This window comes from Phoca vitulina, unplaced genomic scaffold, assembly GCF_004348235.1.
Source record: "Phoca vitulina isolate PV1807 unplaced genomic scaffold, GSC_HSeal_1.0 scaffold12, whole genome shotgun sequence".
Lineage (NCBI taxonomy): Eukaryota > Metazoa > Chordata > Mammalia > Carnivora > Phocidae > Phoca > Phoca vitulina.
In genome coordinates this window covers 48994416-49010933 of record NW_022589715.1, presented here as the reverse complement: position 1 = coordinate 49010933, position 16518 = coordinate 48994416, and the positions used below count along the sequence as shown (strand labels likewise).

General features: G+C 33.7%; 1 protein-coding gene across 1 annotated transcript in view; it reads right to left on the bottom strand.

The window, feature by feature from the left end:
* LRPPRC (leucine rich pentatricopeptide repeat containing) overlaps positions 1-16518 on the bottom strand; it is a 104906-nt gene that overhangs the window by 46897 nt on the left and 41491 nt on the right. Inside the window, exons 15-23 of the mRNA XM_032411076.1 lie at positions 13409-13436; positions 11588-11645; positions 10393-10499; positions 10093-10170; positions 9705-9749; positions 9244-9357; positions 8102-8232; positions 7308-7393; positions 5692-5899 (exon numbers count right to left, since the gene is read on the bottom strand). Of these exons, the coding sequence (XP_032266967.1) occupies positions 5692-5899; positions 7308-7393; positions 8102-8232; positions 9244-9357; positions 9705-9749; positions 10093-10170; positions 10393-10499; positions 11588-11645; positions 13409-13436 (855 nt within the window). The remainder of the gene's footprint in view (positions 1-5691; positions 5900-7307; positions 7394-8101; positions 8233-9243; positions 9358-9704; positions 9750-10092; positions 10171-10392; positions 10500-11587; positions 11646-13408; positions 13437-16518) is intronic.

The following is a 16518-nucleotide window of genomic DNA, read 5'->3' as shown; positions in this document are numbered from 1 at the left end:
AGATGTTAGACAACACTTTACCAGTCAGGGTACTTCTATGTGCTGTGACCGAAGATGATTTTGTGACTTCCTTTATATACTTTAAAACACAACATTTGATTTAAAATCCTACTCTAAAATAACAGTAATGTTTTAAAGAAATCTTATTGATAACATTAATTGTGGATGCAAAACAACTTGCGATTCTATGCTTACTTCAGTATGTATTCATCATTCTGAAAGCTTTATATACAAATGTGTCACAAATTTTTAAGCCCATTCCTGATAAAAATTTAGCCACTGCTTTCACAAACCTCAAATAATGCTAAAAGAAAACCAACTCCATAACATATTGGTATCTCTAAAAAAAAAAAAAGGCAAACCCACTAATGACTTTTTTTCAATGACTAGACCCTCCCCAAAATATTTCAATGAAGTGTATATAAAATAATTTTCATGAATGAAACTATGTATGTTAATAAGCAATCATTTAAAAATTTTTTTTGATTGATGCAAATTAATATAAGCTTTATCAAAATTCTGTGAGTCTGTGAAGGCAGAACAGGAAAAAGGAAGATTCTGTAATTCTAAATTTTAAGAACAAATATATATCATAGGCTGAGTCTAGTAAGTAATTTGAACAGGTAAAAGAGAGTTTTATTTATTGGGGTGCCTGGGTGGCTCAGCTGGTTAAGTGTGTCCGACTCTTGGTTTCAGCTCAGGTCATGATCTCAGGGTTATGAGATAGAGCGCCACATCAGGATCTATGCTCAACACAGAGTCGACTTGAGATTCTCTCCTCTCCCCCAACTTGTGCTCTCTCGCGCTCACGCTCTCTCAAATAAATGTATCTTTTAAAGAAAGATTTACAACTAAGAGTTTTACTTATTAACTTGAATGTACTTGGCCCATATTAAAATACACTCTACAATCTCCAATTCACTTTTTTAAGGGAACATGACCCTATATATACCCCACTACAAACTGTAATTTTGCATTATTTCATGGAGGAACATCTAAAACTGCAAGCTTAAGCTCACATGGCAAATCTGATACCACCTTTAGTTTTAGTCATTATTAATGGAATTAAAGTATGCTATAATGTCACTGACAGAAAAACAAACACTGGACATACATTCATATGAGGCATCCACTGATCATAAAAATATCTACTCAAAGATACCAGGAAACAAAGCACTCCTAAGTCAAATTCCTCACCATACCTAACTATAAAAATCATAAATTCATTTCACACAATCCTGTACTGTTAGAACAAGAATGACTAGTGACAACTATCTATTCACCTATCAGTAGCTTCAAACTTAATCTCCTTAGAGTAACTTACTTTCCAACCCAGAGAGTATACTTAATTTAAACCACAAAAAAATGACAAATATTGATTTTTAATTGGAATAAAGTGCTTCAACATTATACATAAAGTGTTAGTGAAGTGGCAATTTACCTAAAGGGATCACTGACTTGAAAAGCTCTCAAAATCTGAAATCACTAGAGAAAAGGGGAGTTTGGGGGAGAAAAAAAGTTTAAAACATGGGAAAAAACACTTCAACACTCTAAAAACAAACTATTCCATAAATCTTAAGCAGTTGTTCAATGTGGAGAGAAATCAATTCAAGAGAAACAAGCGTCTTCATAAAAATTATTCTGTTAAGAGAACCAGCTTTGAAAGAGCTAAATGTTTTTTTTCTGTTCATCATCTATAAATGAGGAATCTTCAAGGAGACTGGTGTTGCAATTACAACTAATCCTCCCCAAAAAATTAACTGTGTTGAAGGCTTTGTAATTTCCCTAGGTACAATTTAGCTGTCACTTACTTTAAAATTTACTCAAACATGCGTTCCGAACAGCACTAACTTCACATGTCAAGTGCTTTCCAGCCAATTGAGTCTAAACTGGAAGTCGGTGTTAAACAACTGAATGATTAGACAAGATAGCTCATTTCCCTGCTCTTTTGTTCAGAATAAAATGCCACATTTACATTATCAGGCTCAACAGGATTTTCTGACAGAGGCAGAAAAAACCCTACTGAACACTGTCCGTACTAAGCACATGAAGCCTGTCATTTACCAATCATCCTTCAAAAAGCAATAGCCATGAATGTAACTTAATTACGACCCAATGATCCTTGACGAAAAATCATCTTATCACTGTCCTGTCCCCCTAGGGCAAATGAACCACTTTTGTCCTTTGGCACTGATGATGCTAAATTCTTAATTGCAATAATGGAGTAAAAGAGCCAAACCTCCTTAATTTCCTTTCAGCACATAAAGAGTTTCACTCTAGAAGGCAAGCATTCCCATGAATAATAAAAGTATCCAGTACAAATGAAGATGCTAAAATTGAAGGGGAGTGTATATGACAGAATAACCAGCATTTTTAAAAGTATATTTCCCATTTATATAACATTTTAAAGTGCTACAGTGAGTTTTAAAACTTTTATGATTATAGGTTCATCTTACAGAAATTGTGACCTTTATGAAGAACTAAAGATTAACTTAGCAAGAGTTCTGGGAGGATTAAATATACAAAGTCCATGATTCACTTAAATGAAATGCATGTGGGCATATACAGATTATAGCACAAATCAGCACAGAAAAGTCCTTAATGGAAAGCAGAAATTAAAGCTTCTTTGATCATTTGCACTAAATAATCCAGTTAAACAGCTTCAGATATTTTTCATATGCAATGAAACCAAAATGGATAAGCTATAAAACAAGTGAATCTGAAACTACATCATACATATTTTTATGCTTTTAAACCTAATGGCCCAGATTTTATTAATTTTATTTCCTTTACCAGAGCATAAAGACTAATCAAAAGCTCTTTTAACCTATTTTAAAGCATGTTTTTCTTCCATATTATGGAGGACCCAGATATCTTCCAGAATCAGGTACGATTTCAATAAAAAAAATTTTAAGTAGTTACCAAAAAAATGTTTAAAATAACATTCATTTGGACTACACGTAGACATGTGGCTTATACAATAATCCTAACGTAAATGAAACACATGAAAGTTTTGTTCAACTGTGCATATCTTTCCATTTAATACAAGTATCCTTCTGATAATAAACAGATGAGTTTACCAACTTCTTTACAATTTTGCAAACCTGTTATTATTTTGTATTTTCCTTTGCAAATAAACAGAAACAAAATGTAATGTTTTCCACAACCACAAAGCTTTTTATACATTTTCCAACAAACAAACTGACCCAGGATTACTTTCTCCCGTGTTTTATTTACTGCTGGAAAAGTCAGTCTCAAAATTAAGATCTTTCTGAATCTTAAAGATCATCTTTCTAAAAAACCCAATTTCATGGATTTGTCCCAGAATTATAATATTTAAGTGACAGTCTCTTTAGAGATTTTGCAGTGACATTCCAAAAAGATGCTTGTCTTTGAACGAAAAGATGAAGATTTTGTATGATGTTCTGCAATGCATTTCATACTTTTATCTCAAGTCTGAATAAATAAGGCTCATTCTCCAGATGAGCTCATACCTGCTGAGGTCAATTACATGATATTATTGAAGAGTAAACATATTTAATCAAATAAAGTACACGTGGACTTTTTGGCAGGCTAGTGTAGTTAACCCTTGTACTGCATTCGTCATGATTCTGAATCATTTATCTTCCATCAGTTAGGGAAAACACAACTGAAACAAAGTTTTCAAAGACAACTTTTCCCCCAACTTATCCCAGACTATAGGTGCTACTACTGTTTTCTGCTATTTTATAAACATGAAATTTCCTTTATCTCCTCCTCATTATTCTCATGACTCTATAACAATCAACAAAACCTTTTTATTATGATAAACTGAAAGATCCGGCCATGGAGATTGCCCTTGCAAAGCAAAGATAGCAAAAAAAGACTAAGCAAATCAAAACAGCAGGTAATAATTTCTTGATGTATCTGAAAGGAGTTAAGAAATCATAAAAGAAAAGATACTAATTTAGATTTCTCTAGCCCAATTAATAGGGCCAGCCATGTTTTACTGAGACATACAAATCTCTGACTGTACTCTATAATCAGAAACACGGAGCATGCTGCAGGTTAACATCTGAATCCCATGATATTTTCATTTTCCTGTGGGTAAGCTCTCCTTGGTTCATGAGCCCCATCTGCAGACCTCTTTCAGAAAACTTTCGTTGTCTTCTCTGTCTTCAAAGTATTTCTATTTGTAAGATACTTTTCTACCATGGCCTCATTTTCATTTGTTAATTATTTTATTTTTGCCCAGTAGTGGAGGAGGGCCTAATTCTTCTGGGCACGGGGCCCATTTCTTTCAAATCCCTATGCAGAGCTCCACATGCAATTTGCAGAGATGGGTCTTTCAAGCAATCAAAAAAATTCTGGTAGGAAGCATATTAATTATAGGATTTCTATATAAAGTTGGCTGTGAACATGAGAACTCAGTAACACACTAATTGTCTGAATCACTATTTCTTTAAAAGGATGTAATGCTGAGATTGTAGAGGTTAAGATCTGGCCAATCATCTAACTTGATAAACTATTTTTCGATTGGATGGCAAAGAAATTATTTCATCAAACATATATGTGGATGTATCTGTGTGTGTATAAATATGTATACCCACATTTCCTAACATGGAGCCGAGATGATTTTTATTTCCCATTTTAAATTCAATACTAAACCATTCATTATATTCAATTAATTATACCCTCTAATAAATAAAGAAAAACTACCAGAAATTTGGGAAGAATATGAGAACCATTAAGATACATCTTTTACTTTTCTCTTGGCATTGACAGGGCCACATCCATACTAAAATCAGAAAAATCCCATACATTTATCTTGATGAGCCCTCAGCAATATAAGAAGTGTTGAATCACTACACTGTACACCTGAAACTAATATAACTCTATATGTTAACTACACTGGAATTAAAATAAAGTAAAATAAATAAAATCAGAAATCCCAATCACAAAATAGGCAGATTAAAAACTGCATTAAGCCTTGAAAAAGATGACAAAGAAGAAAAATCTAGGAAAATAAAAAAAAGGAAAACAAATGCAAAAAGAAAAGAAGATAATAAAGAGTGCTTAATGGTCTTACTAAAATGTTTCACTCATTACAAGAGTGTAGGGTTGACCATTATGATTTGCATTACAAATAATATCTTAAATTGGGCACCAACTTGAGCATTTTAAATGTAAAAAATTTCAAACTCCATAAACCTCATCGTATCAACAAAATTCATCTTCCTCCCTCAAGGCACAGAGACATCTTCTATAGTATTAATGGAAGCTAGAGTCACTGTATTGGCACATGCTATTAAAATCAAGTATGACATGGAGAAAAGAGGATGCTGCTACATTATTACCTGAATGACAGTCATGATGCATAATCAAAAGCCCCAGAGAATCCTTCCTCCTTATATATTAATGATTAACACCTATAAGGCTCAAACTGGGAAAAATTAGATTCAATTTCATGTAATATCATCACACGCCCCACAAAAAAAATCAACACAGACCATTCCGTTGAGAAGCAACCCACAGGACCACAGGGTTGCTGCTCATTTTAAAGGTCAACCAGTCCATATTAAGTCCTCTTATTCCGTGGCAAATAACCTCCAAGGCTTCCAAGCAGCAGAGTACTGACAAAATATAATCCCCAAATGATCAGACTCATTATTTTAATGCCAACATTTAAAATTCAAAATTCAATTAACTTACTTTTCCAGATACAGAGTGACCAATGGGGAACTTAAGGCAGTGGATGGTTTTGCTAACCCTAGAGTCATGATGGCTTCATGCAACTGTTTCACTGTTTCAGTTTCACCTCTTAAAGCTGCGCCATTTAGGATGTGGAAAAAGGACAAGACTGTTGCATCCTTGATAACAACATCCTTCTCTTTCATCTCCTTTAGAATGTTAATAGCATCTACAATGAAGTAACACAAAAGACCCTTAGGTAATTTCATGTAGGGAAAACAAACTGCTATTAAAACAGCATTTCAAGCCCAGCAGGAATGTAAATTCTAGTGTATAATGCCGATTTCAAGTTAATTACTACTTGCATTTCTAAACGAGACTACAATTATAAATCCACAATAGCATGGTTTTATCATTTCCCTGCAACTTTGACTACAAATTATAGATAGGGACTGTGTGCCCACTCTGCACCACATAACCCTGTACGGTCTGCCCTATAGCTGTAAGATCCTCCTAAATGGATGCTTTTATCGTTCAGAGCTAACATCTGCTAAATCACATCATTGTTTCTTCAGCAGATGGCTTGTCAGGAGGCCAGATAATAAAGATGTGTTTACACTGTATATACAGCCAGACTAATGGTCTGATACCGATAGGGCCTGTTTGCTATGTCGATACTAATTAGCCAAGCAGAGCCAATGAAAGCTTTCCAAAAGACTCCATGTTAATACATTAGATTCATTAAGCTTCATTAGGAAGGCAGAAACAAACATTTTAGGATATGGAATAAGTGCATTTTTATAATGTTGTTCTTAATTATTGCACAGACAAAATGTTTTGACCGCTTCACAAAAAGTTATTTTAAAAAAGCAGGCTAAACCTTATAGAGTTTTCTCTGTTAGAAAGACTTCCTAAAAAAATCCAGTGTTCAAGTATTTTCACCACACATTTTTCACTGTAAAATTAAAAAAAAAAAAAATCTTCTCTAGAAATAAAAGAGAGGAAGGCTAAAAAAGGAAGTTTCAAAATAAAACCCAAAGAGAAATGTAAGAAACAAGCAACAGTAAGAACATATTATCAAGTGTAAATAATTAGGCTTAGCATTATCTCAACAATGAGAAAATTAGCGAATGCGTATCAGCTTTATAATCAGTGAGGTTTTCTCTGAAAACTCCTAAATAAAAACTTACTAAAGTATATATTTTTGGTAATGTTATTAGAAGTTAAGACAAAGACTACAGCAAAATTCATATTCTTAAATAAAGGTTATGTTTATAGGTTTTATGTTCAGCCCTCAGACGTTCTTAAGCAAAAACAAAGCCATTAGTGCAGGCACATCAGCAAATTGTGCCATAAGTCATGATCTTCAAACTCAATCCAAACAGCAATGCTAATAAAATGCTAGCTGTAGAAATGCAAAAAGCACTGAGCTGTGCAAATGTAAATGACAAGCTTGCCAATCCATTAAAACTAATGGCCTACACTGTCCATGCAGCTCTGGATGGATTCACATGCAAATTTGTATGCAAAGTGTTCAAGCACTTTGCAGGACATGATATACCATTAATATCAATTCGCATGTTATTCCAGTGGCAAGATACTTGCATCACATATTTCCTTTATGTGCCGAGGCTTACCTTGGAGCTTGCCATGTTTTCCCAATACTTTTACAAGGCCTACATACTTGCCAGTGTCAAGGACAGCAGATGAATTTAATCGGTCACTAAAAATTAAAGGCACATTTATATTATGTTAAAAGTTGACTGTGAAAAGAACTGCAATAGCCATTTTATCCTCTTCAAAAACACGTCAGTTGTTCTGAACTGTTATTTAGGCCTCTACATTTCAGTGAAGGTTTATTTTTGAAGCCATATGCAAATTCACAAATAATTATATTCAAAGTGACAAAAGAAGTAAAAATCTACCACTACACATATATTGCATCACCCCATCTGCAAATGATACAAATGAAGGAACTCTTTTGCTTCACAGCACTTTAGGTGATTCTAACTTTGTCATAAACATTGAAATACTCAAAAAGACATATTTTTTAATTAATAACTCTATCAGGATGGGAAACTAAAGATACCTGAGAAATGGACAGAATGTTGTTCACATTACGGTAGAGAAAGGGAAATGTTAAGCCTTATAAAATAGTTACTATCACCCCTTTTATGATACGCAGTTATACAGTCAGTGGGGAAAAAACCTTGGCTTTAAGGATGTCTTATCATACTTAAACAAAGACTCCTTGCTGAAAACAAGCCATAATTAATCAAAGGGAGGCATTTTATGAAATTTTAAAAACACTGACAAAAAAAGAATTTTTAAAAATTACATTCTGTAAGAGTAATATTCAATTTATATGATCCATCAGGGACTGTCTATCAGCATAAATGCTGATGATTTGCTTCAGTGCCAGGGTACTCACAATTCTTGTTTCAGGTTCAATGCATCTTCTGCATTATCATGTCGACAGCACAAATTTATTAAAGCGGCATAGCCACCAACAACCATGTCTGATTCATATTTTGCTTTCAATTCAAGAGCTTTTTGCATGTTCTAAGATAAAGGACAGAAGTAAAAAAGAAGAAATGATACAAAAGTAAAAATGTCCAATCTTTAGGTTTAGCATTCCGAGTGTAGAAAAAGTTAATAGCACTTTAAAAACAAATGGATCCATGTTACCAACTTCACCTTCCTCCTTTGTGTTTCTATTCACCTTTCAAAAAGCAGGCAAGATACGCATGTAGGGTTTAAAAGATTTGTTACATGTAATGCAAAACAAGTTGCTGTGCCAAATTTGATGTTTTAGCTTTGTAGGTACTATAAAAAAGACGTCCAAATTAAATATGTACCAAGCCAACCCCTACTCACAGTCCAATTTCCATACACAGAAATATATATCATGGCAAAGTTCCTCAGAGTCTAGTTTAATATCCAAGCAAAGTGAAAAAATATTTTAGAATTCAATAGTATAATGTTATAATCTTAAAGTCAGTTATGTTTTTTCCCCTAAAAACACAGGCATATGACTAAATCATATTGAACTAGAAACTGAAAAAGTCTAGTGAAATACCACAAATTGCATACACACACACTAAAATGAACACAAAGTACAGCTGGACGCCTGCTGAAAAAAGGCAAGAGACCCTTTATCTCAGAAAGAGCTTTTTTCCAGCAGGAAAATGGAATTTCAATCCCTGCATTAACAACCCAGTAATATTTGACTTGCAAATGACTACTGCATGTATCAGTTGCTTGACAATCTAGATATAAGAGACCGGAGCCATGGCTTGAAAGGACATTTGGCATGTATGATAAACCTATCACAGCTGTTACTATCATTCACTTCGCAGATTATCGTAAACAAACTACAGCAACCTGAAAACATGCCATTCAAGGTGTAGCTGAAATTAGTTAACCTTTCATTTAATTGCATTCTTCACACACATGACATATAATAATCAATTGTGAAAATCATAAATATTATATTCGGCTTTGCTTACTTTTATCTATAAAGAATTTTTTTTTACCTTAATAGCACATTTGAAATATTTAAACAAATGTTACCTCTTCTGAACAAAGCGCTAGTATGAGTTGCTTTAGGACATCTCCTATAGGTTGATTTTCAGCTTTTAGTTTTTCAAGGGTAGACTCCAAAACAGAGGACGGCAGCTGTGTAGTCTACAGGAACAGAAAGAAAAGGAAAGAAATTTACTACAAAAAGAAAATGCACCCCTTGTCACTCTTCCCTTTAAGCTGACCTTTACTAGATGTCATAAATGCTATCAAGGACATTAATCTGGGGATCCGTGGATGAACTCCAGGGATTTTTGACGCTCCTGGGATACATACGCAAATGTCTTAGATCCGCTGACTTGTCTGAGATGGGGAATAGCTGTTACCAACTTCTTAGATGTATACTGATGACAAAAATGTTAGGAACCACTGGTTTTATAAGGACACAATCTAGAATTCTCTTTAAATGTGGTGGTTATAGCATGTAGAATCTACTCAAAAAACCTACTTACTTTTCTAGAGTCTATCTTCTCTCTTTCAACCAATATATTAACATCCTAAAATTGAGATTTAAATTAGAATTAGAAAATACATGGAAAAATATATTAGCAAATGTCCAAAGCAAATTTCAAAAGCTTCAGCTCATTTTACTATTTTTCCGTCTTTTCAAAATCTTCCAGAAATTCTATTCATACTTCATTAACCATTGTAATAAATATTTTAAACACATCCTTCAATATATAAACAGTATTCACCAACCATCAATGAAAAGCTTTCTTTTAATGGTTGCCATTTAAGTAAACTGTTTTTGGCCAAAAGCATCATAGTTAAATACAATTTTAACATGCTTTTATATATAAATTAAGCATTTTAAAAAGTTGATTACTATTTCACACACACCTTAATCAATTCAGGAACATGGTAGCTATCCAGTAGATTACGAATGCCTCTGTAGATATTTTCAGGAATTTTTACATTCTGTGCAAAGGGAAAGGAGGAAAGAAAAAAACAAAAACAGGCTGAGTTTTAGACAACCAAACTGAAATTTGTCTAACAGAAATTATCTCAGACATAATTTAAGTCTCCAACTCGTGTATGTCATTGAGAAGTGGTCTGGTTGTACTTAAAAGCAGCAATTTCAAATCTAATAGATACATGTCAGACAGGACAGGCATTATATAGCAAAAAATGAAATGGTACCATCTCCTTCAGCTGATGGAAGTATTGTCTCAAACGCTCCTCCTTGGCCTGTACCTCTGAGTCACTCATGCTGTCAATCAAGTTATAAAGAAAATAGCCAACAGCTTCTGTGGAAAAAAACAAGAGAAAGCATTCCACTAAAATTACTGAGACTGTCATGTTATCAAGATTAATTTATAAGAAATCATTTTGGTGTGAGATGTCACCCTGATGAGAGGCTCTGAAATGGCAACACTGATCACTGAGGCATAGAGATTACGTGGTTTGGGAGCACATATCTAACTGGTGAGTGAAAGGAATATTAATTATTTTCAGACCGAGTGACAGCTTTTCAGTACTGAATCTTACTTCAATCTATTTTTTTCCACCACTCTGTGACAGAAGTGGTCCTGCCCAAGGCCTTACCCCTTTCCTGTCCAAATCACAAGTAGGAAGCATAAATAAATGCCTTGTACAAATTTCTGCACTAATTTTTTTGCGGGCCATATTTAGGGAACACACAAAATTAGAAACGACTGTCAAATGTTGAGTATAGAAAGTTAAATAATTTTAATAAGCAGATACAGTAATCCTGTGGAGAGCTGCCTATTAGCCAATGAAAAACCAAGATTAACAAAGATGTTTTGTAACAACAGCAATTTTCTTATGCGTTCAAGCATAAAATGTATAGGGCCATGTGTTAATACCTAGGATAGAAAATGTGAACTTTCAAGAAGGGTGCCTTCTTAAAGAAAACCATATATTCTAGGCTTCATTATATGGAAAACAAAAATCATTAAATGTCAAAATAATGTATTTTGGATAATAAATTATATTTAAGTAGGAAAAAAACCTAAAGATCTCGTTTACTATTTTATACATTTAAAATTAACTATACCTCCAAAACATTAAAATAACAAACACTAAGAATGACTGGTCGTTAAGCCTATTTTCACAGGTGCTGTAAGAAGCATTTTCCTCAGTGTCTAAACAGGAAAAAGCCTCCAACCCTGTCTTTCAAAACAATTATGATGATAAAACCAAACACCCCAGAGATCTCAAAATGTTGTGGTTATCAATATAAAGATTTATAACCAAATGTTTTCAAATTTCACTTTTAAAAAGAAAATGTTTACTGCTGTAACCCTTCTAGCCCATCATTACACAGAAGAATGGATTTGTGGGTAAGTTACAATCATCGAAATTGAAACGCTACCCGCTGGTCCTGGAGGCTCTTGGCAATAACGTCCATCCTTATACAACAGTTCTGTTATCTGGTAAGACAGAAAATGCACGCATTGCAGCAAGAGAAGCAAACAAGAACAAATACAATCTGAAACTGAATTCTTGAAATAAGAAAGCCTCTCCCCAGTAAGGTATTATTCTATAGCACAGTAATTCAACACTACCCCCACCTGCCAAGGAAATTGTTTTGTTTTTAAATAGGTTTGTCTTTAAAAGCAAAAACAAAACAAACCCATGTCGAAGGAAAACTACAATGTTTCATGAAATGTCACTAAGAAACCCTCTAAATGGATTTGTTCATGTATTGTTTTAAATCAACTGTTATAAACAGGAAATAGCTTTTAGGAATTATCAACCAGTATTATTTCTCATCATGTTGCTTTTGGTCTTGTTGAAATTGGACCCGTTTCCTCCTTTTAAATGAAGTATTACAGAAATAATAATGTAAAACATGGTGGATCACTAAATAGCTTAATTTTTCTTAGTTTTTTTCCAATGACATTTTCCCAGTTATTTTAATGGCATTAAAACCAAAGGGGTCAAAAGCTCTCTTGGACGTGTCCTCACAGATCCCTAGCAGTTGAATGCACAAATACTAAAAGACATACACAACACGTATTCTTCCACATTAATTCTGCTGGCAAAATTTTAAACTAAAGAAATCCAAATATGTATTTTGTGATGAAAATGATTACAAAACCTACAGTACTGGCCTGTAACTTTTGAACACAGTATCTGACTATCCACCCTTGGGTCTGAAAACAGTAAGAACGGAAACATATGGCTCTTTTCCAAACTGACATGAGTTAGGAATTCTGAACTACTTTACGTGTATTCTACGAATGAACTTATTTGCTCTTAAAATAGTGCCTGGCACATATTACAAGTGTTAACAACTCAAAATGCAATTACTTCTACTACTATTAATTTGCTAATATAGAAAATTAGGCAAAATTGACCATATCCCACTTCACTCCACCAGGAAAATCATGCTGCAGTTAATGGCAATTCAAAGGATAGTTAAGGTAGAAAGTACTCAAAGCAAAAAAACAATTCTCATCTGCAAACTGTTTTTTAACCTGTACAGAAGGAAGACAATACATTCTACCAGAAGTTACAACCATATAGTAGATCTAAGATAGCTACATTTAATACCAAATTTTGAACAAAAACACATTTCATGAATAAACCGATAAAAAATCTTTCTAGTAAAAAAAAAAATCACTTCTAAATATAGATTTCCCGATCATAAATTATAACTGACTGTAGGGTTTGGCAGTATAATACTTAAAACAGAATTCAGTCAAAATTAGGTCTTAAAAAATATTTAAATTGGGAATTCCAGTTAATAACGTACATTCTGATTTTACTTAGCTACAACTATTTCTTGCAATTCAGCAAAAGGATAATTGTACTTCCTGCATAAAGGCAGTTAACTTCTTAAAAAAATAGCAATTTAAAATTATCTATGTATCATTCATATATAGATAAATATGTATATGTATATAAATTTTAAATTAGTTATTAGATCTGTAAATCAAATGTCACTGCAATAATGTTAACAGCTGTCCTTCGAAAAAGTTGAAGACCTTATGAAGAATTTAGGACTAAGGATCGCTTCAATAATAAATTTCATGCTCTAGGAAGACAGTTTTAAAAAAACTACCAATTTCAAGATTCTAAAGTCATTCATTTATAATAGCACATCATAAATGTATGAAGCTCTTACAACTTTGGCTCTCAATAGCTTTTTATATATCACCTTAGGAATTGCAGTACTTGGAATACTTACCTTGCTCCAAAGATTTATATCCATAGACCTGCAGAGGGCAGCAAAGGATTAAAAATAAATACAGAGGTTTAAAAAACATTTTAAGTTAAAACACACTAGCAGGATTATATGCAATGCATACAGATCAAAGTCATAAAATAAGTAAGTAAATAAATGTTTCCAAAGTTAAGCTGAATTTTCAGGACAAGATAATTTAGAAAGACTGATTCTTACTTTGAACCATTAAAATAAAGATGAGTTTGGACAAGAATCAGGAAGAACCACCCCTAAATCTTTGGGTCCAAGTTTGACAGAGCAGGATATTTGCATACTCTCAAAGCATCTGCCCACAGACTGCTTATTACTTGTAATGGTAAAGACAGAACCCATATAATGGAGAAACTGAACAACATCTTCATTAGGTGATCAAAATTAACATCACTAATGAGACACTGATGGACACTGTATGTTTTTTAGATTTAATTCCCTGAGGACAGAATATCTATCACTCCTATGGTGTCCCAGGCAGTAATGGACTTAATCAAGGGGAACCATCGTAAGGAACGTTCTATAAATTAACTGGCCTGTATTCCCCCAAAATGTTAATGTCATAAAAGACAAAAGCTGAAAAAGTGTTCCATACTAGAGAAAATTAAAGATAAAAGACAACTAACATCAATCCCTAAAGTAGATTCTAGAAAGGAGGGGGAGAAATACAAAAAAAAGAAAAAAAAATTGATAACATTAGAACAAAAAGAGCTATAGTAGACAAAAATATTCCATCGATGCTACATTTCCTGAATTTGTTAACTGTGCTGTGGTTGTGTAAGAATATCCTTATTCTGTAGTGGGGCCCCTGGCTGGCTCAGTCAGTAGAGCATGCAACTGTTCTAAGTTCAAGCCCCAGGTTTGGATTACAAATTACTTAAAAATAAAATCTTAAAAAAAAAAAAAAAAGGATATCTTTGTTCTGTAGAATTATATACGGACATATTTAAGCCCAAAGAGTTAAAAAAAAATTATCTATATGTGTGTATGTATTTATGGATTGATAGATGGATAGAGTGATAGACTCATTCACTAATGAATAGTGATATGCCAAAATGCTAAAAGTTAGTAAATGGGGTATACAAGAGTTCTCTGTGCCATTCTTGTAATTTTCTGTAAATCTCAAAATTATTTCAAAGAAAGAAAGAACGGCTGATCCAAATTGTTCCTATTTAAATGAAAAGCCATTTATAAAACAGGATAACCAGTGAACACTGGTCTTATACTATTTCTAAGCTTTGTAAACTTAATATAAGTTCTGTATATTTATTTATTTAAGATTTATTTATTTTGATTTGAGAGAAGAGAAAGAGAGAGAGCTTGTGTGCACAGGGGGTGGGGGCAGAAGGAGATGGAGAGAGAAACTAAAGCAGACTCCACAAAGAGCATGGAGCCCGATGAAGGGCTCGATCTTAGGACTCTTGAGATCACGACCTAAGCTGAAACCAAGAGTCGGACGTTTAACCAACTGTGTCATCCAGGCACCCCATATAAGCTCTTTATATTTAATTTAAATGTCATCTACTTTAAAAAGACTAATTTGTGTTTTAATGGTAATTTTATAATGTAAAAGTAATATAATTTATTCAAACTTATAGAATATATTATAAATATTTACATTATAAAATGCCCACAAAATCTATAAGCCTTTATAAACCTATACCCTTATAGGCCTTTTTAGGCCTTATTGGCCTTTTTAAACTTGAGGTTAGGCAGCTTTGAGTGGACTGAATTTTGGTATAGTGAGTTAACAAGGCACTTATTTTTATTTTAAATGGGGGTGCTTGGCTGGGTGAGTTGGCAGAACACACAACTCTTAATCTCGGTGTTGTAAATTTGAGCCCCATATTGGGTGTAGGGATTACTTGAAACAAAATTTTTTTTCACAATGAACTACTAACACATGCAACAACTTGGATGGGTTTCAGGCGCATTATGCTGAATAAAAAAAGGCCAGTCTCAAAACATGACATACTTTATGAGTCCATTTATATTATCTTTGCAAAATAACAAAATCATATAAATAGAAAACAAATGAGCGATTGCCACAGGTTAGGGATGGGGTGGAGGAAGTGGTAGGACTACAGGTGGTGGTGGTGGGGGGAGGTATGTGTAGTGATAGAGTAGTTCTTTATCCTTTATCCAGTAGTAGGTGATATTAGAAAGCTACACGTGTAATAAACGTCAGAACTATACACACACACACACACACACACAGTACCAATGTAAAATTCCTGGTTTTGATAATGTACTATAGTTATGTAATATGTAACCAGTGGGGGAAAATAGGACACATGCTCTCCACCCATCTTTGCAACTCCCCGTGATTCTATAATTATTTCAAAATAAAATACAAACATGTTCCATGCCCCTCTGGAATCCTCTTCCTTATGATGAAATCATCGCTCCCACTGATGCACATTAAGAAAAAGTTTTGAAAAAGATGGATTCTTATCTGTAGGTGGGGAAAAATGTTTATGAAGCCCTATGTTTAGTATAGTGTTTATTTTGATTTGAGAAAAATTTTTTGAGAAATCAGTTAACAGAAGAAATGATAAACTGACCTAAAAAGCATAGCTCAGGGCTGTGGCAGAAAACAATCTCTCAACTATTACAAGTTTTCATCTCGCCCATCTACTGATTACAGAGCAGCCTCCTCTGACTACTTGGCATTTCCATATATAAAAATAAAAGGATAAAAAAACTTTTTTTTTAATTTTGCAAAATAGTAAGTGAAAAAGTGAGAACTCAAGATGTGAGGATAAAATGCTGTGTAGTGAACAGTAAGACAAAATAGAAGTCTATATTGATAAAAAATAAGGCATCTTTTTTGATCAGGCTAGGAACACCTTTAATTCCAAGGAATCTTAATCTACAGGTGCCTACCACATCTAAGGAACCGGGGGGGGGGGGGGGGGGGGGGGGGAGGGGAGGGGGAGGAGGGAAATCAGAGTTTGCAAGCAAGAGGCCAATGCCCAAAAGTTCATAATATTAAATGGCAAGACTTACCGTGGTTTGTTAGCTTTTTGGTATCATGGACCCCTTTGGGAAGCTGATGAATCCCCCTTATCAATTACTGTTAA